This window comes from Augochlora pura, chromosome 4, assembly GCF_028453695.1.
Source record: "Augochlora pura isolate Apur16 chromosome 4, APUR_v2.2.1, whole genome shotgun sequence".
NCBI classification, from domain to species: domain Eukaryota; kingdom Metazoa; phylum Arthropoda; class Insecta; order Hymenoptera; family Halictidae; genus Augochlora; species Augochlora pura.
Window position 1 is genome coordinate 18,021,128 of NC_135775.1, and position 24,979 is coordinate 18,046,106.

The following is a 24,979-nucleotide window of genomic DNA, read 5'->3' on the forward strand; positions in this document are numbered from 1 at the left end:
TCTTGCATCGTTCTTTTCATTACAAAATATCCTTTAAAACGTGTAAAACGTTACTGTGTCAAACAATCGATCCTATTTCGTTCTTATATAAAAAGGACATTATTTAAGAAAATATCAAAATGAACAGAAACATGAAATACATACACAAATATTCCAAATCGTAGCAGAAATATTTTTTCAATTAACTCTTTGAACTTTCTGCTGCAAAATATACAATTGCAATACATAATTATGTTACAAAATAAAAATATAACAAATATTATTTCCATTAATGCGAAAATAAATAATGACTTCGAATTAATCACAGTTTGGAAAATATTCTCTAGAAATAGTTTAATTAATTGATTTCAATTTTAATTCAACTGTGATATTTACTCGCAGATATTTTGCTTATTGAATATTTAAAAGCGATAACATCTCATGTTTGACTTTCCACTAAATAAATTCGCAAAAATAAATCGAGACGAGGAAATGTAGCTACGGATTGTTGTTATTTTCCAGCAAAACTACGAAGGTGGTAGTGGTTCTCCGAGCGCTGAAATGGAGCAAGCTGTACAAGCAGTATTCAATGCGACGAAAGATCTTCGACAGCAGCTTTGCGCGACTGCGATGGAACAGATGGCTGATCTAGGCCAGGTGACCAAAGCCGGTCTGGAACTCGTGTCCACGATCAAGAATCTTGCTTTGGCCAACGACATCAATAGCTTCGAAGAGACAAAATTTGAGGAGTACCTTGACCACATTGTCGAAGTAAGTGCCTTATTCCAGATCGAACGAAATTTTATCGACGATTCGTTTTACCTTTGAAATTACATACCTCGTTCGATCGAAGACAAACTCCATTCAATTTTGCTCGGTAATCCGTTAATACTCCTCGGTTAGTCTCTATTATCGATTGAATACAATTCAAATAAAAATGTGAGTGATAATGATAAACAACAATGTAAATAACAGTGATAAATAACAAAGTATATACAGGGTGTCCCAGTATTTTCGTAAAACTTTACTAGTATATTCTATAAGTGAAATTAGTTAAAGAATCGATGAACACAGATTTTTAAATGTTGTCTAAAAAAGCGAAAACTATAATATTGACATTAACTATGGAGTTAAATACTTTTGTTGCTATTTTCTTGATTTAGTTGGGAACAATAGACTTAATGGTACTGTTAAATGACTCAACCTGTATATATACAGGAGTACAACCTGATAATATTATATAATATATTATAATATATGGTATACATAATCTAATATATAATATATTATATTTGCCTATATATGCCTCATATAATATATTTAATATAATATAATTTATTATATTTACTCATATCTATCTTACATAGTATATTTAATAAAAAAGAATCTGAAGATCCGAACGTAATTCCGTATTTATAAAAAAATGCTGTTAAATTACATGAAAACTGTCATTTAACACGCAAGAATAAATATCGGCTGCAAGAACGACAGAATGCTCTTGCCTAGTGAATTTTTCATTATTCTGTACGTTCGTACTGCACGGACAGAGGTGCAATCAGCAAATAACTGTTCCTTTACGAGCGTGCACAGGAACGAGAACTTATGAATCTATACGTTAACAGGTGTGCAGAATAATCAGACACGTTGCGCCGACGGAGACACTCTCAGTTTCAGCGAAGTTCACAGGGATTAATTTGAAAATGTACGGTCCCCAAGTGCTAACAGCGGCGCGAACGTTGGCAAGGCATCCGACTAGCAAAATCGCGAAAGAGAATCTGGAAGGTAACTGAACTTATGTCAAAGAATACTAACTCTTCCATTTAACACTCGGACAGTAGATGACAAATACGTAGCTGAGTATAATGTGAATCGTATATAACTTTTAAAGTACTTGTTGTAGACCTGTTCATTTTTTTCTTAATGAAACATGACAATATTTATATTAAATATTAAAAATTTAATAATGAAATAATAATATTTATATGATGGGTACAAATCGACCTAAACTCCATCGTACGAGTGTTAAATGACAATTCACCCATTAGGAGTAGCAAAATCGTTTCTTTACTTTCAACGATTTTTTATCATTCAGTATTAGCAATTTATAATTTTACACTTGTCGAACCTTTAGGTCAACTGGAAATTCGCATCCATATGACTCAATGCAATATGTATTTAGAAAATATTTAATAACGCTGTTAATAATTTTACTGAATCTATTTGAAGACCTATATCACTATATTTTAATAAATTCATTGTAATTATCATCATTAAAAATCCACAAAGTAAATAAAATTGGAAGGTAACAATCCTTGAAAAGTATTTGAACAATGTATTGATACTGTTAGCAAAGTTTCAAGAGTACCAAGTAATCTTTTAACATAATCAGTTGTCCGACTTTTGTGATTATTTAAATACATTAGTACAGAAAATCGAAGAATAATAAATTATATATCGTGTGTTTCAGTATTTGCCGATATGTGGCAGTGGCTGATGAATGACGTGACATCAGTCGCAAAAGATGTGCTCGAATTGCACCAGAATCGTCCAGAGAAGCAAGTATACATGTCCTTGCCACGACCAGGAGTAAGTGCACATTTGTTTGTATCTTCACATTTAGTGCATGATTTAATCGTAATCAGCAAAAAGATTTAATACACGTATAATTGTTTCAAACATTTCACCTTTTACAGTGTCACTAATGTACTGCGTGCACTGCGTTTCTTCTATGTATATAAACACAAATTAATTTCTCATCATTTTCCTTTCCTTTTCAATATTAAAAAATTTTAAGCAATGCGAAATTCGAAATTTCTGGCGCAATTGATGAAAGGTAAAAAATAATTAAATAGTCTAGCTCCTTTTTGTTGTTCCTTTAACTAACACTAAGCATAACATAGCTGATAAAATTTAGTAATTGTTATTATAACAATTGAAATTATAGAGACGCTTTCATTGGAGACCATTAATTAAATTCACGAATCTATACATATTTTAGTATGATAATTGAAAAAATATCTAGAGACAAGAGAATTACGATAATATTAAAATTGTGCAACGTGTAAACGAAAAATAATGAAGAAAGCCGCGGAGAATGATTATCTGTTTTCCTTTGCGGAAACGCAAATTATGATACATGTTCGTGGAAGTCGAAATAACAAGAGTTAAGTAACCATTAGGGAACAAGAAATTACCTGCAATTACTGAGCTCGGTAATCCTATCCTAGTTAAGCATTATAAATTAAGGACGACTTGGGTCGTATGTAATCAAGGTAAACGACGACTATTAAGGTTGAACAGCCCAGGAAATAAATGAGTCCATTGTATTAGATGCTCGTGTTCTTTAAGAACATTTGAAACATTTGCCTCTTTGCTATGGAAACTCGCCAAAATTTTCGGCTGAAAACAAACCGTTTTAAGCATAAAATACGAGTTAGAATGACACAATGTCGACGCAAAGATTTTTTATCTTTATAATTCTATGTCGCTAAATATTTTTACTAATGCGTATATCACGATAATCATTCAATTTCTATAATTGCCAAAATCATTTCTAGAAAATATATTTTATTGATACATATATCCGAACATTAAAAACATTAAAAGAATTTAAAAATAGAGTTGCATTATTTTCGGCTGATTAAAATGATTAAGCAACGAAATAAATGTCTATGAAGTTTCGGTATCTTGGAATTGGTGCAGACAATTTTTATTTTGCATGCAATTCCGCAGTCCAATCATGAACCTGTCCTGTCCAATGTCGTTATTACGTCTAGTCTGCAACTCCGTGCCGAAATGCATTAGGTGCATGCTACCTCTTATCGACCGTTTTGCATACAATCCCGGACTCTATTTCCTAATCATTGGTAAGGGCTTCGGATCACAGTAGCAACCGCATGATCAATCCGTCTCGAGTCTTAGGATCTCAGTGCACGAAGAGCGTACACGTTTACATTAGAACTGCGACAAAAGCTACAAAACCATCGATCAGCGCCGCGATAAAAGCTGCGTAAAGTTTCTTTCTTCGCTTCATTCACAATGGAGCTGCGCCAATGGCATAATTTTAGAATGCTACCGTAGAAGAATTACTATACACGTTGTTCACTTTGACATTAGCCAGTGTTTTTCTTAAAAAACTGTAAATATTGTAACAAAATGATAGAGAAAGAAGTTGTACCTATTTTTGTAATTAATAGGATGGTGTTAATAGTTTTCTTGGATCTATATTATTTCTTTTTCAGAAATGAAATATACTAGCATTACATTAAAAAATTGAATATGAGATAATGCAGATAATGCAGTTGGCAGAACATTACACACATTACCGCATGACTAACAAACAACAGAACAATTTCATCTGTTTCATATTCTTTTTCTAATTTTAACTATTTCGCAAGAAAAAACGCTGCCTATTGTTAGCGTAAACATCCTGCATTGTTACTAATTATTAGACTGCAAATGTTATGCATTTATAGCAAAAATTGATAGAAGATATACATAACAGTGTAAAAAGATCACAGAAATACAACAATATCATTATATTATTTGGAGCTATGAGAATAATAATATTAAAGATAAAAAGTATTAGAAGTATTACAAATCAACACCTTTTTCTATATAATTGCTGTCATTTTTATTCTGGATGCAGATCCGCAGTCCGTTAATCGTTACTACTCTTCTACATGGCTTGCTATGTCGAACAATATGCACGCGTTGCTCTGTTTGTTGCTTCAACGTACACGCTTCCATTCTGATACAATAGCATGTGTAACATTTCTACGCATTGTTCTGATCGATGCTCGTAACGTATGTGGGAGCTGCGATAAATGACGAGACCGTCGATGAAAGCAAAACGTAGAAATACATTCTACTGTTCCATATGAAACTGTTTACGTAAAAGCAACGAACATCGCGTAAACGAATTTTCCAATACGCCATATCCTTCAACTTGATCGGAATAAAACTTTTCCAGAATCACTCGTCTAAGGGGTAGCTTTGGTTTTAATTCCGAACCTTCAAGGCACAATGCGCCATTATAGTGGCTTTCGCGGATGTTTCGTGCTTTACTTAATTCTATTATTAATTATTAAAGTAAACGATTACATTGAAAATGTATATGTACGATAGACTAAGAAAAGATTATATTAGGTCTACCGGAAAATTATGTCCGCTAATGTTATTTTAATTGTGACATATATTTCTCAAAAATGATATTCATAAATCGCCATTACACTGGCAACAGTGCATAAGTTACGATTATATTATATTATTAAAATAATACAATAAATATTAGGTGCATAGAAAATTTATTTTCTTTCCTTTTCAGAACAGATAGAATTTTCTGGTAGACCTAATATATAGCTAATACTATATAATAGCTATACCAAAAAATATATTTTAAGAAAAATGGTAATTTAATTAGGAAAAGCTTCTTTTGCACAAAATCCAGTTATGCCTGACAGGTTAAAAAGTCTTACAAAAATTCTTGAAAGATTGGTTTCAATCCGTAACAGTAACACAATTACTATAACTCTAATTTTTCGAAACAGTTCACACGATAACTGATCGGTCAATCGACCATGGTTTATCATCGATCTCCAACACACGTCCTATTATCACATGAGGAAAACAAAAATCTGAAAATAAAAATGCTTGAAGCCTCATTCGAATCGGACAATAAAGGTTGTGTTCCGACGCTTGCAGAAACACGGCACGACAAGCAAGCCGCTGAAGCCAGCTCGATTGGACAGCGAGGAGCAGGCGAAGATCGCGAAGGCCGGGCTCGAGATGAAGCTGATCACCTCGGAGATGGACGCGGAGACGGAGAAATGGCAGGAAAGCGGCAGCGCCTTGGAGGAGAATAACGACATCGTGAAGCGGGCGAAGAACATGTCCTCGATGGCGTTCTCGATGTACCAGTTCACGAGGGGCGAGGGCGCCCTGAACACCACCCAAGACCTGTTCACCCAAGCTGAGTATTTTGCTGAGGAGGCGAACAGATTGTACAAGGTTGTGAGACAATTCAGCTACCAGGTACGTGACATCCGCCAGGAGGGCGTAGTGCTCAAAGTAAACTGATACACATTTTTTAATTGGACTGACGTTGAGATGTTGTGTGTACGCGTGCCCACGCACAGAGAACTTACTGTGCGTCCGCGTCTACACGAACATCCCCCTTTATTTCTGATCATACTTTTTTACCATTGTTTATTATTATACGGATTCTATACTGGACTTGATTCCGAGTTTTTGATCCTTGCTATATTGAAGATACGTTTTCCTTCGATTTCGCTATTGAGTTTCGTTTTTACGTAATTGCGATGCCGGAGCCACGTCGAGTCTATCGAAGTGATGGCGCCGAAACTGATGCATCATTCAACTGTCCGTAATTCTCTCGAACCTTGTCGAGACAGTGATCTCCTTGCGCGGTTACCGCGATAGAATTTTCAATTCGAATCGATAACGTTTGTTGTCGTCGCATCGACAGAGTAGCGTAGCGATCTTGCAAGTGGATTCGAAGTGGCTCAAGCGTGAGTTATTAGCATTAGACATGTACGAATTAACACGTTTGCTGCCCTTTCGACCCTCCTAGCTAGGCCGAATATATATAGTTACCTGAAACCATTTTGATCTCTTTATACTCTTCTTGAAAGAAATCAACAAAAAAGCGCTAACCTTGTAATATATTCTGTATTATGAAACCCTTTTTTGACCCTCGCTCTTTGAATGCCTCCATCCAGGTAACTCTTTCTCTCTTTACTTTAGACCCTTGTTGGGCTCATAGAGATCATGTTCGCCTTGTACAGATCGTTCTCATTGCCGTGTATATACGTACATATGTGCATATAGATTGATATATTCAATGTAACATATGTGTATATTTATATTCATTTTATGTGTGTACAGTAAAACTCCATTGTCGCGAACTCGCTGGGAGGCAAACAGTCCGTACAAATAGTTAGTTTATACAATGGGAGACTACCGACTGCCTAAACTAGTTGCAACTGCGCGTTCAAATAACTAGAATCCACGTTCAGGTAAATGGATTCTGGCAGTGGTCACGAAATTGAGTACTGACGATAATTTCGTTCGCGTGAATAGAGTTTAAACAAATGGAGTTGAAATAAATCGAGATCAGATAAACGGAGTTGAGATAAATGGGGCTCGAATAAATAGTGATCAGAGAAATAGAAATCAGATAAATGGAGCTCAAATAAATGGAGCTCAAATAAATGGAGATCGAATAAATGGAGATCAAATAAATGGAGTTCTGCTGTATATTATATGACGTAATACCATATTGTATAACGTAGGCTATAAATATATCATACATGTTACGTGTCCTATATTTATATACGCATATTTCTGTGTATACATTTTTATACAAATATATATATATTACATCGCTCGTTCATTCTGCGAATACGTTGTTCCAGTTGCTGTTAAGTGTTGTCGTTTCTCTCTTTTCTTTCTCTCTTACATCGTTCCACGTTACTGCTCCATAACTGCTATGCAACATCATAACACATATAGTACGATTCACCTGACAACACTTTCTTATTTTGAATGACGTAGCGTAACTACACCTGTTTCTCCTTTGTCTTTCGTTTTCTATTTTTCCGTTTGTTTGTTACATTCATACCGAGAAAGGAGGAAAGCACGTTGTAAAAAGGAACGGCTAATTAATCACTAGCTACTTACGACCGTAACATCATTTTACGTTAGACGTTCGATTAATTTTCACAAATATTCGTTAAAACGAGTTGCCTCTCTTTCTCTATTCCGTTGTAAAAATGCCAATCGACCCATCGTGGTATCTCAATTAAACAAGTGTACATTTCAATTGGAGTATCGATCTAGATGAATAGAGACATTCGTAAGAATCACATATTTTGGCGCAGACTATACTTATACAGAGAGTACCCTAAAAAGCAAAGTGTTTTTCTTACGTTAAGTTTCAGGTAAACGGATTTTCAAACGGCAAAGCGTATTCGCGTTTTCAGTTTTTCCCGTAATCGTTTTTTTATAGATTTGGAACCGAAACGATGGAAATGTTTTTCACTTTTCATGCGTACGATGTGTGTCCGCCATATGTTTGGTTTTGTAATTGCGAATAGATACGAGTATGTGACGACCCCGTTTTAAAACACTAGAGGATCTCTCATTGAACGTTTTTTGCACAGTCACGGCATCGATACGACTACAAATCATTATTTTGTTGGTAAATCTATTTTGTGTACGTACATTTATGACTTTTTTGTGTACGATTAGTAAGGTGTGTTTTAGATGCTACGGGAATGCTTCCGTCTGTGGACGACGTCTATGTGCATTGTGGTCCCCCTCCTTCCACTATCTGGGGCATAACTATTATGTCTCAGTTTTTGCCAGCTTCCGAGTCTGTCTGTCACTAATCTTCACTTGTCTTTGTCTTCACTAATTATCGATCGGCTAAGATGAAGTTTCCGCGATACAGTTCGCAGTCATGTTTGCGATATCATATGTAATTTAGAATGAGAATAAATGGGAGTGATTTGAAATAAAATATAACACAAGCAGACTATGGATATTTATGCCAAATGAATATTTTCTTCATCGATTGCATAAAATATAAATTATATTCAAATGGATTTTTTTGGATATTAATTTTTATTATAAATTAATCAAATCTATCGAAGTTCAAAGTTACAGACCTGGTACCGTCGACAAACTAGGCTGAATTATTCTATGCTATACTAGGTTTATATTCGTTTGATTTTGGTGAAAGCGGTTCGTGTATTATGGCAAATATGTGTAAACTTAGAACAGTGCAGCATAGCTTAGCTCAGCTCATCTTAGTTTGCCAGTGGATCCGGTCCATAACCATGTGCACACAATGTGGAACATGTTTGGGCATTAGAAGTAAAACCTCGAATACTTATTTTACGAAAATAACTGAATAAATTGGATCCGTACCATCTATTCAATAAATATTGCTCTTTTTATAATGAACGCAAAGTTTGTCAAATCACAGATTTTTTCTTTGTACTTTTTTTACTGTAATTTCGAGATGTTATATAGTAATCGTGTAAGTATACACAATTATATTAAATTATTATTAATCATACTGTAGGTAACGTTTTTTATATTATGATTGTTTATAATAATTATGAGATACAATATAAATATAATATTCATTTATTTACTTCTAAAAATTCCTAAATCTTTCTGGTACCAATTAAACAATTTAATAAGTTGAATTGTGTTCTTATTCCTGTTAATGAAATGTTGTTTCAATTTTCTAAATAATTTCAACACCTTTCTCAATTTTTCTAAACTCAATTAAGATTTTGGAGACTATTAATTCATAATGGGAATTGTATTATTATAGCGAATTATTCAAATCTTAGGATCTGTGCTTGCACACATTGCTGTATCTTGTACAATAATGTTTGAGGATTTGCATTTATCATACTAACATTATTGCATTTATCATACTAAGATTATTGTATTTATCATAATTCTATAGGAAGTGCTTCGAAATGTTTCGACTACATTAACGAATTTTCATTCGAAATTGTTTTCGCAATTCAGAACTCGTATCTCCGAATTTCATCTTAGCTGCAGTCACTTGCAAATTGCAATTTAATTCGAGCTTTTGGTTCGATCGTGTGATATTCGTGAAGCTTGCAAAAAACAACAAGGTCTGTACTATTTCACTGTCATTCACACAGTCACTGTCTAATGTTCTTCTCAAGCAACTTACACTGTTCTGTTCAATCTTTACGCATTGTGTTACTTTTAGGACGAAATAGACTATCTTTCTGTTAACTTATTAGATGCAATCTTATGAGTATCCAAGATACGTATAACAAAGTACTATATATTTATTACTAGTCAATGAATAAAGAATAGAATCAGGCATTGCTTTAAAGAGTTTTTAAAAGACGCTACATATGTATAAAATAAACGAACATCGCAAGGCAAATGTAATTGGTGGTTCTCAACGACCATTTAAAACAAAGTTGCAAAACAGTAATTTGTTCAAATCATTTTGACGACTCTGTGAATTTTCAGAAATATTAATTCGAGTATAATTTTTAAATTTTGATCATGGTTGAAAATTGTTCGAATAACATAAGTATAATTTCACGCGTACAATATCGTTTACTTATGAAAATTGTAAAAATATTGACGTTATTACTGAACGTGTTTTATTGTTAAAAAAAGAAAAGCCAATCAGAAGAATTTTAAATGAAATTTTTTGTAATTTCCATCTATCTCAAAGACATATGAATTAATAATTATTACGTCCGCTATTATTAGCACAGATCTTAACAGTTACATGAATAAGATTATTTGCAACTCTTAAAGAAGATACTAAAAAATATGTGTACTTCAGAAGGTATACATTTACCGCCATAAATAGACTTCTCTTTATTGAGTTTCCAAAAAGAAAATACTGGCGTGAAGAGAAATAAAATTATTATCAGTTCACTGCAATAAATTAATAGAAAATTTTACAATAACCTAAAGTACAATTATCTATAAACTCTGCCATTCATAATGTTTCGCAGACGTGCAAAATGTTAATTTCATTAAAGCATTTCTCGTTACATAAATTTACTATGAATAGCTCCCACGTGCCAGATCGATTCTAATAAATAAAATTATTTTCTCTTATTTTGCATCGACATTAACGTCAAGCTTAATTAATGCTCTCTTCCTCGTGTATATATAGTACAGAAAATTCTATCAAATTATATAATCAGATAAAATACAGTAATTAACGTTCCAATGAAATACAATAACGTAACGAAGTCGTTGTTAACCGATAAACGAACACGTCTGCCTTGCGACACGATTGAAGAAGCAAATTTTTACATGATGCCGCATGGGCGTAGGTACCACCTGGCCCGCACAAGAAAGACCTCCTGGAAAACCTCGATCGTGTGCCGACGTACGTCCAGCAGCTACAATTCACCGTGAAAAACCCCACCGTCGGGAAAGCCGCCACCTTCACGAAAGTCGACAACGTGATCCAAGAAACGAAGAATCTAATGAACGTGATTTCGAAAGTGGTCACAACATGCTTCGTCTGCGCCACAAAGGTAAGAGTCAGAATCGCGCCGGTCCGCTCGGATCGTTCCTCTATGTTACACACGACGACTTCAAGTATAATTAGCACAGTACTATATATTTTCTTTAATGTCTACTTTTGTATTTTATTCCTTATTTTTCGAACTTATTTTTGTTCTGCTCGGAAAAGGAACATGTTCAGACTTTGCTCTTTCGCCATACATTTTTCTGTGACACTGGACCAAATTGAGAATTCATTTTCTGCAGTATTAATATTATATTTTCAAATTTGCACTTGAATAGATCCGATGAGTGAACGGCATAATTTATTCGATGGGTGAGCAAAGATTGAACGATACTTGGTTTTTATCGTAGCTAGCTTTGTGTCGGCAGAAGATCTATGTATTTCGATTTTTGATTTCGCGTACAGCTGCGCGTAAAGTCGTTGAAACTGTGATAAATTCTGTGCGAATATTTCGATGTTGTACATCGCCGATTTTTAATTAACATCGTCGGTGGAAAATGTATTCTTCATACCTTATTACGAAGAAATTACTCAATCATCTGCTTCAGTGTTATTTGTGAATATTTCGTCCATGTTTTCGTATATTACGTACATGTAATTCAAGTATGCCCACAAATACAGTTTATAATTCTACAGTCTATACATATAGTATATAATTATAATTATATACAGTTTGATTTTATTGGTTGTATTCATATAAATCTCAGTCATTGTTTGTGATAATTTTACTAGAACGAGGTATTTTCTGACAGCTCTTTCTAAGAGTATAAAAGCTAATTATAAAAGCTAATATTAAATAAGACACTTATCCCATTTTGACACTGAGCAATCAATTTTTCAATCTCTTTCATAATATTATATGAAATAGTATATGACTTTGAATGTATTTAACCAATCATTTCTATTTGTACCTCAAGAATTGTTTAAGTATCACTCACATCTCTTTACATATACCCTTCAATGCAGGAAGAGTCTATAAGAATTGTTTTTCAAAATAACTCGGTCATTAACAAAAGTAGTAAATTCAAAGTATAATGAAAAATACATTTAGAGAACTATAAAATACTATTCGAAAAGGAGAAAGTAAAAATAAAGGTATTAACTTGTTTTTAGAGTTTCAATTCCTTCGATATCTACTAATTATGACGTACTGTCATTTATTACCTTTTTGTCACTCACACTCTATAATTTAATTTCATGTAAACAGATAATTACTTTTGGATAGACTATTTGTTCTTCTCTTTCACTCACTTTTGCTTCCTTTTTGTTAATCTCCGAAGGTCAGACCAGATCTCAATAACAGTTTTGTAGATAATTATAAAACTATAATAAATGAAAACTAACGAGTTCGAATAATGAAATCTTGTCAGTAAACATAACCAAAAGAGAGTGTTTGACGAAATATCCGCACAGAGTCCACGCAGCATAGAATGCCGCAACGCCAAAACTCATGTCACGCCTTAAAGTGTCTACATGTCCTTCCATGTATTCATCGACTAGCACAATCTCACCATGCCGCAGTACGTGGAGTTGAGTCCAACGACGGTGCCCGGCCTAAGCGAAGAGGACTGCTTGTACCCAGTTAGCCCCCAAATGCTTCCGTCGACGAGTCCCTACGTGCAGCCCCATCCCCTGACCTCCACCCAATTGCACAACATCTTAAGGGCGCCCAGCCTGAACTTCCCGCCCTTTAATTACAACACGCTACCGGTCACGAGTTCCACCGGTTCGACCGGTTCGCGTAGCTCCGCATCCTTCGTACATCCGTCCGTCCTCCCTTATTCGAACCCCACCGGCTCGGCAACCTGCGGACCGCAGGCGCCCCATTGCCTTCAGAATCTACAGCTACTGCAGCTGCAACTGCATCACGCACAGCTGCAGCATCTAAGACACGCCACTCTACCGAGATAACACAGACTCTCGTTGCACCGTGAAGGTCGCATGTGTTCACGTGCGCGGCCACGATGCTACCGAGCACACGTTCATCCGCTGTTCTTTCGTTTGCACAGGTTCGACTTTCGTTTTTCCACTTCTCTTCTGTCTCTTTGGTTTGCTTTTCGTTTTTGTTCCGTTTACCGTCCTGTGACGCCGCTTCCGTCTCGTCGCTGATGCTCTCTGTCGCGCGCGGCGCACTCGTTTCCACGGCCTCGGGTTCTGTTACACGTTTTCTATTCTTCGTTCCGCGGGCGAATCGCGCGCGGCGTCGCTCAATAAGGATGATCGAATCACGATCGATCGATGTCCTCCAGGGTGTTCCCCGATTGTCTCGGGAACGAGACTGCTACGCGGAAAGGGCCATTCGAATCACTGGAGTTGATATCGTGTTCTGGGAATTTCCTGATAACGAACTTGCAACGGTACTTGTCCCGTTTGTCATGTTGTTCGAAACGATCTGTAATAATCGGTGCCGCGATTGAGAATTCTAGTCGCACAACTTTTTTATCATTTCTATTTGACGATTTTAGTTAGACTTTCTACGTTCGAATACATACTTGTTATTGTTACTAAATAATTTTCACTAGCCATGTTTAGGGCTCGATAGTTCTAGTGTTAAAATATTATATTCTGAACAGTATAACTTAAAAAATAAAATAACTGTTTGTCAATATTTTTGACTTTTATATTTAAATTATTTTTCTCTTATTTCTAATAATTGTGGAAAATTCAAAATAATCTGTCTCATTGCGTATGAATGATTAAAAGGAAAAATACTTGCACTCCATGTGCAGTTTTCTAATATTCGCAAACGAGAACATATTTTACCAGGACTAATATTATGAAACTTCACCGCACGAAGTTCGAAAACTGCAATTAGGGATTATTATTAACTTGGCCGCAGCCTTAATTGAATGAAAATGATTAATTATTCTCAGCCGGTTTAGCCTCTCGCCCCGAAGGAACTTGTCTTTAATTAATCATCTATCTGCCTATTTACGTCGAGGATATTGATCGATCGTTTTCAGGCATCCGTGTGTGTTCGTCGAATGATTTTTTCCGCCTTTTTTTCGTCGACGCTATTTTCATCGCGCTTTTTTACGCATAGGCATATTTCTGTCGCAGTAGTGTGATCTGGCTTGAGTCTCTTTTTCTTTTTTATTACCGTATTTTTTGCAGACACTTTTTCGTCGCAACAGCTTTGCTTCGATTAACAAATTACACCGTGACAATGTACAACATTATCCACAGCAAGGTGAACTGATAACAAATCTAGTTTATTGTTTCCAGCCGTCATCCACAGGAATGGGCGCTATGCAATGTTTTATAACATTAGTTCGTAATTTGTTTTTTGGTTTTTATTGGCGTCGCACACTGACATGTCGAGTACTAACGAAAATAACGCTTATCTTACATAATGAAATGATACGTGTGCATCAATATTTGAGATACTAATTGTTTAGAATAACAATATTTCATAATTTTGTTTAGTTGATTTTATATCGCAATACTCGCCTTTATTTTATAGAATATCTTAACAGTCGCGCTGTTTTCGAGAAGCGCGTTTTCAAATTAAAAGATTTTTCGTTAGAGTTTAAAGGTATCCCAGAGAAATATTTTGGAATTCGAAATTATCAAGATCATAGTATGCTAATACATTTTATAATGAAATTATTTCTCATTTTCAAATAAAAGTATTTATTGTAAGTCGAAGACGACCAGAAATATAATCAAATGTTCGAAAATGGAGAAAATTGTAAACAAAAAGTTTAAGAAATGGATACATATTATAATTTACGTTAATACGTATAAATAAAATTCGCGCTTTATATATCAACAGTTTTTATAAAAAATGAGAATGTAAAACAATTTCTGCGAGTCCAAAATATTTCATTTGTAACTCAAACAAGGAAAGTATAAGGGATACGGAATATTTTCTCTGCTCAAAGTAATTTTTTCTAATGAATAATAATTAATTTTTACGTTTCGATTTAATAGTTACGAATAACTTCATCGATTCCGAACGTACAAAACCTGACGTTCCCATTTTCATCCTCTTACGTCAGTGCTGTCCACGAGTACGATATCGTTCGTGCTTCTCTCTGTCTCTCGCCACCACGTTCTGGTCGCACACAGCAAACATGTGCACAAGTTCGACCTACCGAAACCGGGTCCATAAGCCATATTGTGACAGCAGAAGAAGTCACGTGGTCATAAATCCCTATTCTATATTACCATGCCACGATGACAGCGTTTACTTATTACGATGGTATTAAGTTACTAAAACATATTACGTTGCTGGTCCAGCAAAGGAAATCCATTAACACGGATTTAGCACGAGCAACAAAAATTAAAGCATGCAATATATTCGCCAGAAGCTCTATTATTATGAAAAGCTTAAATATTGGTTAAACTCTACATGCAGCAAAATGGATAATGATTAAACTGTTACTATTATTATCATTATGGAAATGTGAAATAAAATAGTCTGACATGATTTCACGAGTATTTGCAGAAAGTAAAAATAGTTGGTTACAATCAGACGACTACTATTGAATGATACTATTCGCTGAATTTTCAAACTATTTTTCTCCAAATTGATGCCTCGAATAAACAAATTTGATTTTATATTTTCAATTCGTATGTTCACGTAGAATAATCTCCTTAAGGTTTGTAGAACCCTCTGTAAAATACATTTACAGGGGTAATAGCATCCCTTGACGAAATCATGCATTATTTATTTTTTCGCGGACACTAGTGATGTCACGGATGAGCAGTTAAGCAGAGTCGAAATAGAGGGCAGCAGCTTGTCAAAGATACTTCCTCGCGTTATGTCAGACGACTCCGCTGCCCTCTACTTCTACTACGATGAACAGGTAATCCATGACATCACGGATGAAGTCACGTGACATTTGAGGAACTGCACGAAAATAGTGATCTGGGCCCAGAATCCTCGATCGCCTCGTAAAAAGAACGATGGGGAGAGATAAAGAGAAAGGAGGATGATTCCTCGATTCGAAAGCTTCCGTGGACAGCACTGTCTCTTTTGACAACGAGCAAATAATCGTGGACAATCGTTAACACATTTTGGCGTCTGTTTTTTCAGTACAACCTGGATTTCCGAGGTCTGTCGGCGCGTGGGACCGGCGGCTCGCCGTACAGGGGCGGAGAGGGTGCGGGCGCCGACGGCGACGGTGGCGGTGCTGGTGTCGACGGCAGCAAGACGGGCTCCGCCCCCGGCAGCGACCCGTCCGTCTGACAGTTTGGGATGGCCCGACGGGCCAAGGGGGACGCTCGCCGCACTCGGGTTTCCTTTCTGCTTTTCTAGGAAGAACCTCGCCTGCCCCAGCGAAGCGTACACGTCGAGCTCACGCGGACACACGCGAAACGGTCCGCCGGTGCTCGTTGAACTCGCCCTTTTTCGAAGGGATTTCGAAGGTCTATCGCGCGTACGAAAAACTCGTTCTCGAGGCTCTTGAGTTCCTACAGTAGAACGTCTTGCGACTCAGCACCAACAGGTCGATGTCTTTTCTTTGGGGTGGTCGGTGTCTTTCTAAACTCAGAATTCTGTTTTTTATGACTTTTCTATGATGTTCTTTATGATTTTTAATCGTTCGAGCACCAAGGTCTTTGATGCTAAGCGACCAGGCTTGCGCCTTGTTTCGCGTCGAGAAGGAGTCGCATTTTGTGAACGAATGAATTGATCTAGAATTTGGGCCCACCGTCAATGAAAACTGACCCACGACACTTCTCGACACGATTTGTGGCCAGCAGGATCGCGTGGCCTGGTGCTCGAATAGTTATATCGTTTGTGGTTCTGGATACAATTTTTATGATGTTGACGATACTAAGGAAATCGTTTGAGAGAATAATTCATTCGACCCTCGAGCAGTGATACCTGCTGAAGAATGATTAAATGAGATGATTAGGAAGATTATTTTCAAGCTGTAGTGCACTTTTTCATGTTCATTTATCTTGGAACTAGTCATTTTCTTATATGCATTTTTGAAACTATTATTTTAAAACTTTTCAGATCGGTGTTAATTCTCTTATTAAACTTTTTGTTATTAGCTATCTATATTAAATTGTCTGCTAAAGAAGCAATTAGACAGATGGGACATTTATAACTTCAAATAGGCCCAATTCTTGCTGAGAGGGGGGATAACTATATTTATTTAGCAGTTGTGACTGTGTTTAAATTACTTTTTATGAAACGTGAAGTTCATAATTATTAATATTTGTTTAAATTTATTAAATACTGTATGGTACAGTGTTAAGGTAGTAGCGGGCATTTGTTTCAAGAATTTTGAACACTATTTCTCTGAAAAACTTATATTTTAATGTATTTTAAAATCAATGTATTGCTTGATAGACGTTTAAAATTGGCATGTTTAGTTGCTTTAAATCCATCTAATTTCAGAATTAATTTTATAATAGCAAAAAGTATGATACGTCTACTCTAAGACTAATGTATCCTCGCTCGTTTTAGTTTTGTTTCTCATAACTAACTGCATTACGTAACTTACTGCATTAATAATAATAATAATAATTGGCTTGCATATTTATTGAGTTTAGTCGTCGTTTTGTTGTTTGCTATGACATTAATGTATGATTAAAACGAATAGGTAGCACGATCGTTGCCAAACCTATCTCTTACGTATTCTTGGACATTTTTTATACATGCTTTTATATTTGGCTTTCGAATTGTTTATGAAACTTCGGTATATATTTATTAGTACTGTATTTATATCTGTACCATTCGTGACGATTTTACAACTATCTGAGAAAGACATTTAGTAATAACTGGGAATATTGTTGGTGCTGAATCACACGAATTCTACTGTACCTTGACGTACTTTAGGCAACTATCTATAACAAAATGATACTACACTACGCTAATGCCTAAAGTATACATATCGAAGCAAAGATTATTTCCATCCGAGTAATTGCAAGCTCTACGATTGAAGCAGAGGAAGTCTCTTCGAAAAACGAACTCTCTTGTTACAGCAACCAATGATTTGCTCCGAGAATGATCTTCGACAGAGCACAAATTTCCGAAACTTTGTTAAGTATCCAACGTCTTTGCGAACGAGCCGTGTATCGTGCCCAAAGACGAACGATAATGAACGTTGAAGTTTTCGTTACTGTATCGGTGCTAGAAGACCAGTCGCCTGGTCCCGTGGTCAACAAACGAATCTCGTTTACAAGATCCACGGACCGCGGAATTTCTCGGGCGTACACGTGCGCGTATCCGAGATACGAAACTGTTGAATCCTGAAGAATGTTCTCGCCTTCTCTCCGACACGGCCATTGTCGCTAATCGACGTGTACGTTTCAAACTGTATCTGCTTCGAGCACAAGCTATAACTTCAGCGATTAGTACACGTATCTGCGTTGCTCAATATAGAAATGCCGCGGGCTTTCCGCTCGAATTACACCGCGTACGAGATGCGACAACGAATCGAGTCGCACTCACAGCTACGAAACACGACGAGAACAAAGGAGACACCGACGAGAAACGCAGCCCGCGCATACAGTGCGAAAACGCGCGCGTTCTCGAAGGTAGAACACCTATTCGAAGAGACCTCGGCTCCAGGGCCGAGCAGAGCTCTCTTTTCCCACGAGAAACGAACCGTACATCTTTCTCTAACTGAACCACTGTTACCTACTCGAACTCTCGAGGCCCTGGCATATTCACTTGCACGGATAACTTGAACTACATTCGAAACAGCTTTCGATGCGTACTGTGATCGCTTGAACACTATTATCCGCGACCATTGATCGACGACCGTACTCGATTATCACGAGTAAACTTCTAACGCGCGAATTCTATCGTGCAATAGATCGAGACGATTGTCATTGGAAAGCGACTACGGTGGTGATCCGACGCACGATGGAATTCGCTGGTTTCGACGGCAATAATACAGCCATATCAGAGAATAATCGATGGCCATTAGGAGGAACAGCTACGGACACCTGATATCCGCGACGAATCGCTTTACGCCGCTTTCACTTTGAAACCGATTAGTCGGAGCAATAATAATCAGCGCAACTAGTTGTTTCGTCGACTGATGTGTGCAAGCCGCACTCTGACATAATATGTTTTGCTGCTACTTCAGGGGTCGAACCGTCGTTGGCTTGGGCGACGGCGAGATCGAGTCGGAGAACGCGTCCGCGACGCGGTCCCGTCGCTAACCACCGCGCCGAGCACCTCTTAATTTTCATTCAGAAGTCTGTCCTCCGCAAGAACTCTGCTCGAAGGGTATCGTTCTTCCATGTAGGAAAGTTGGTGCAACGACAATAATTTGGACTGTCGATCGGAGTGCCTTTTAGGGGTGAAATATTAGAGGCCAACTTCCACTTAAGCGTCTCACCAACTTCAATCTTTAGAGAATTCCTGCGAGCAAGGAGCAGACGGTTATTCTACGGAAAGCTTGGGCCGTTGTTTAGCGACCGCCGTGCCGCGGAGCATCGCGCTTGGCAGAGTATCCGCTTTGAGTATCCAACAACAGTCGATATTTTGCTAACTAGCACCTCTGGCAAGATGTAAACTCGACTGGACGAGCAGCTCCGTTCGCGAGCACGTCGGTGCGCGACGGAGAACCAGGGCTCATTTGGACGTCCTCTTAGAAAATGGACGATCACGTTTCGCGCGTACCAGCGCGAAAGAGAGGCAGCTGCTCGTCCACGAGACTGTTCGTTTCACGGCCAAGCATTCGCTTCCTGCACTCGAGCACCATAGTTCCAAGACGGGCGCTGCAATCGTTGCGACTTAACTGACTCACTGAGCACAGCTTCAACCAAATGGGGCAGGAGATGGTCGTCGAGGGTGACCTGGGGGCGGCAGCAGGGCGGTCAGGGACGTACTTTGTGGCAAAGACACCACCTTGGCCCACTGAACGAAATCTCGTGGCCCGAACACTGTTGCATTCAAGGCGGACCGGTCGCCCGACTCGACGACGACTCCGCCGAGACGTTTCCCACCGTTCGATCTATCGAGTTTCATGGGAGGGTCAAGTCGGGTGGCCGGCCCCTTCCGTAGACTTCCTCTCGAGTGCCACAAACGAATCCTCGATGCTAATAATTGTAATACGTCTTTGAGACCGCTGATACGAAACGAGCTATCTTCCAAACAGTCGCGAAACTGATCCCACAGGGTCCGCGAAGGTCGAGCTCCGTGGTCCGAGGCTGGCGGGCGGCCGCGTTCGAGGAACGCTCGTGTCACTTTTATATTTTAGCCAGTACTTCTTAATACGTCGAGCCGACTTGCGTAGCATAAGTTGAATAACGTTACATGTTTAAATAATACTATAAGAGACGAGTCACGGTGAGCAAACGATAACAATCGGAACACGTTCCTCGCGCGGCCTTCCGGCGCAGCCTCCGCGAAGTCTCGGCCGGCATTTCGCACGAGAACCTTGTCACTTAATTTAAGGAGCGATCACCCGTGATCTTTAAATCAGCTCGACCGGCTCCGCTACCAAGGCGAAACCGATCGTTACGCCGCGGAGACTACGATTTCTTATTTATTCTAAAGCTAACGCGCGTTCAGTCGACACAAGCGACGGCATGAACGTGAACAAGCGTTTGTACATACAAGGTTAAGTTCACGCGAGTATAACGTCGACCAGTCATGCATTTCTCGTACTTAACAAGTATATAGAAGATCGATTCTGTATGTATAATACAGAGTTGGCACAAAGAATGTGATTGTACTGACTAAATGAGGATTTCGTTGAAGACTACAAGGCCAGCGATCGTCGACCACGCAGAGGTCGGTCTTCGGCATCGTTCGGAGGGTGACGGCCACCCTCTTCCGTGGAAGGTCGAGCTCCTTCGCGTCGACGATCGCCGGTCGTTTTCGTTGATCGATGCACGGTACTTTGGAATCGACAAAGTTGACAGCAGTTGTAGATCACCGTGAGGCGCCGAAACGGAAACTAGGGCCTCCTATCGGGGGACGTTCAGCGACGTCCCCGTGATGTTCCTAGAGTGTAATTACGCGGATCCGCGACCCGTGAAGCGTACGCGTAACCTCGCAGGAATGGACGAAACCCGGCACTTTGTTATAAGTTGTAACACGTACGCGACACGTTTGTACAAACTCTGTATCATACCTTATTACGCGGTCTTTAGTATATATAATAATATACATAGAAGTTCGTCAGTTAAGGGGGTTAAGCTTAAGTTTTTCCTTTTGTATAAAACTGCACAAAATATTTTCTAAGGGAGACGGGACTGAGTTCGACGTACGCGTTATATATTTTTTCCGTTTCATTCGATCGCGTCTGTAGTGCCAGCAAGAAGTCAGCTAGAATACGATCTGCGGGGATTTACAGCCAGATCCTCGAGGAATCGTGGATGGCAACCACTGTCTACACGTTTTCGGTGAATTTCGTTGAGAGGTTCTCTAAAATAAGTTGATTATTAATTACTGAATTAGTCGTAGCTACTGATACGGTTGCATCATTCGACACTCATAAATTATCATAGAAGTACGCTAGAATTTAACCCGATGCACTCGAGTGGCGACTCTGAATCGCCACTTATTAAACCGGTTTATAATTAAAGAGTCGTTAAAAATGTAAACCTGTACAAGCAAGCAAAAGCTCAATTTCAAATGCTTGCGATACAAAACTAATAAAAAAACTAGTATACTATACGTTGACAGAAATATCTTAGTTTTGAATCCAAAACATCTTCGGCTGCAAAGGGTTAATACTATGCAACACGCTGTTAGAATTTCCGACTAAGTTCCACGAAGACTCCATTAGCATTTAAATTAAACTTCTGCGACGCACTCGTGTTTGAGTCAAGTTTCTCTACGACATAGCTATTTTATTGCTTCGAGCGCTGATCCACGAAAATCGTGACATGTATCTTTCAATCTCTCAGTTTATTTAAACCTTCGGTATCTACAAATTGAAAACTGAACACGTCGATACTATTGACTATAAAAATTAATACCGATATATCGAAACAACGACATCTGTCATAGAATCATACGTGTCCACTGAAGTGCCAAGAATGTGTCGATTCATGGTGAACGAAATCGACGATTCCCACGGCTGGCGATAAATCTGACCACAAGATCAACTTTGTTGTTTCCTATCGAGTGGATGTCTCATCGCATATAGCGTAACACGAAAACCGGTGATTGTACACGCGTAGATCATCGCGGTTCCAGTCGTTTCATAGACTAGTCAGTACGTAAGTGTAACGTGTATCGATAAATATCGTTAGGCCGTATAATGTTAACGATAAACAATAACGACTCGAAGCAACAGACTAGTATTCACGGTATTGACGTTGCGATTCATCAGAAACCGAAGCCGATCGTCATTTCGACTCACCGGAGAAAGAGGTTTCTTGGGTTACCGTTTCTCTGCGATCGTGAGCGGTATATCGGTGGTAGTCTTCTCGCATGTACATTGTCTCGAATTTACCATGGTGTAATTCTACCTCAATCCGTAGTTTAGTACACCTACCAAATTTTCTCGTCGATTATGCGATGCTTAGATACTCGCTAGACTCCCGCATCAAGACAAATCCTTTTCGAAATACGTATATGTATAATACCGGCGTTTAATCGTCGCGTAAAGAGACTCGGCCACCGGGCAAGTAGAAAGTAAAAGAATCGACTTGTGAAACGAAACGAACAAAAATTGGGAATCGCGAACAGAAACGGAATAGCGGAAAATTGTGGGCAATTCGTTAGAATTACAGTAATTATCGTGAAATACTTTTACACGAAGCTCATCGTTGTAATCGGTCGTGCCTATTTCGTCTGAAACATTGAAACAAAGAAACGTTTACTCGCTTGTCGCTCATTGTGCTCTACCATGGTGTAAGAAAAAGAGAGAGAGAGAGAGAGAGAGAGAGCCGGCTACATCGCTACTTCTATCATGTTAAACATTTATTTCTGATATAGTCCGCTAGCTGTTCTAGTGAGACTTTCTATTGCGTGTGTGCGGTAACCACTACAGTAACACTACCGTAGCAGTGTCGCACTTATGCGAATCTAATTTAAAAAGATAACATCTAACGCATCAATGTTTCACTAGCACCTCTATTGAGAACTCATGGAATTAAACGTTTTCACGTCAAAAAAGTGGGGTGACCGTAATCGGTCCATCTCTTCTTCCTACAACATGGCACTAACTAAGAGACCCAACGTTAGGATTAACGACGAAGATATAGTGCAAATTTTAATATTAATGTACACACACATTACCGTTAATTAATACCGTATTGCGACGATTGCTATTAGTTGTACTATTTCGTGCCTGTGGTTAAACATTGTCGACTTATTCAATGTACGATATATAATCTTTTGGACTTTACCAATGAACGAAAGAGACAAAATGATTAGTGGAAAAAGGAAACCAGGTGTCCGCGATAGGGATACCGTGAATCGCAGGGAAATCGCGTCGACACGTGACAAATAGAATCTATGATCGTAGTTCGTACAGTTTCCATCTTTTCTAATGATCTAGTTCAGTGGATCGCAGCTATTGCGCTTCGCGAAACCGTCGTTCCGATACAGCAAACAACACGCCCGTTGAATAGTCTCGTGCTAGTCGATCGTTTAACCATAGAAGACGCGTACTTTGAATTATCGTCGGTGGTTGCGGTGAACTGTTTTTCCGTGCCGTATATATTTCGCGTGATCAAGAGTTCTCTCATTTCGTTCGGACAAGCAAAGAGAACGGATTTTTCCAAGTTCGATGATAAAATGCGACGTGGAAATAAAGTTAGTGTTAACAGCATATTTTTCGAAGAGCGAATTGCAAACTGATACTTCAATGACGATACTTCTTTCTGTTTCGATTTTCGTGAATATTTAGCGACTAGATACTATAACTAATCGTATGACTAAGTAAAATTCTAATTATAAGCGCGTGTTAACTTACTATATACAACTATTCGCCGTGCGTATCGCCGCCACGTAAACGATAACTATAATCATTTAATTTTCTATTAAGCAAGCCAACGTCGCTCTGTCAACACTAACTTTATCGCCGTTTTCAAACGAACTCCATTCTCCAGATGCTTATACCGAATACGCAACAGTTCTGCTAAGTATCGTATCTTATAATTATCAATTGATAAGGCAACAAGTATAAGGTTAACACGGCATTGTTTAAATTAAACAAAGTGAATCGAGCATCGCGGATCTTTCAAGTATCTCTTTTCGAATAGAAATCTTTTTGTACCGAATCGTAGGGAATCAATCGACAATTCGTATACGAGCTTGTAGCATTTCGATAGTGAACTTCGGCGACGACGGGAAATGTAACTCGAGACAATTTCGTTTATCACGGTTGACGACGGGTCTTCCGTGTAAGCTACAATCTTTTTGCTATACGATCACAACGTTACACGAAGCTCGCGCGCGTTACGGAATTATACTAAAGATTTTTCTACATTTTGCGACTGAACGAGCGCGATTTTTTGGCGGGTTCGAGTCCTCCGGTCATCTGCAGACAACATTCACGGGACTGACGCGATCAGTATCCACTAGACGGTCAATTGAACACCATGTAATTGTCCACGGAACATAGTCGTTAGCCCACTTATTCTCTATTTGTAAAATTACAGGAAATGTTGTAACCGTGTTTTCAAAGTTTTCGAGCATTTGCCTAATCTTTTTCTTACTAATAACGCGTATTTACTTCGAGCCTTATGGTCGCACGCAGCGCGACTTATCGCGTAGAAATGAGATCGTGACGAGCAGCGATAACGATTACGTGAGAAATAAATATAGCGATCTTTTCTTGCGGAGTTTTCGACGAGGGAACGAAGCGTAGATGATTCATTTTTATAAAATTTTGTTCAAATAATTAGAAGAGAAAATCTTATTTTTATGGTGATAAGATGGAATTGATTCTCGAACACGGTATTGCCTTCCTCTGTGCTCCTTTATTAAGTAGCAACGAGCTTATACAGAACTTTTCATGCTGCTCGACAATATTTCATGGGTCT

The 24,979-nt window shown here is 38.2% G+C and overlaps 1 protein-coding gene across 2 annotated transcripts in view; it reads left to right on the forward strand.

Annotated features, from left to right (window-relative positions):
• The window catches only part of Alpha-catr (alpha-catenin related), a 157,765-nt gene extending 134,895 nt beyond the window's left edge, over positions 1-22,870 (forward strand). Inside the window, exons 6-11 of one of the 2 annotated variants that reach the window (XM_078178267.1) lie at positions 502-750; positions 1,602-1,761; positions 2,447-2,565; positions 5,683-6,012; positions 10,860-11,066; positions 16,101-22,870. In XM_078178267.1, the coding sequence (XP_078034393.1) occupies positions 502-750; positions 1,602-1,761; positions 2,447-2,565; positions 5,683-6,012; positions 10,860-11,066; positions 16,101-16,253 (1,218 nt within the window). In that variant the 3' untranslated portion in view covers positions 16,254-22,870. Of the gene's footprint in view, positions 1-501; positions 751-1,601; positions 1,762-2,446; positions 2,566-5,682; positions 6,013-10,859; positions 11,067-12,559; positions 12,971-16,100 lie in introns of those variants that run through there. The other variant, XM_078178266.1, reaches the window with a different exon arrangement.
• The last annotated feature ends 2,109 nt before the right edge of the window (positions 22,871-24,979 follow it).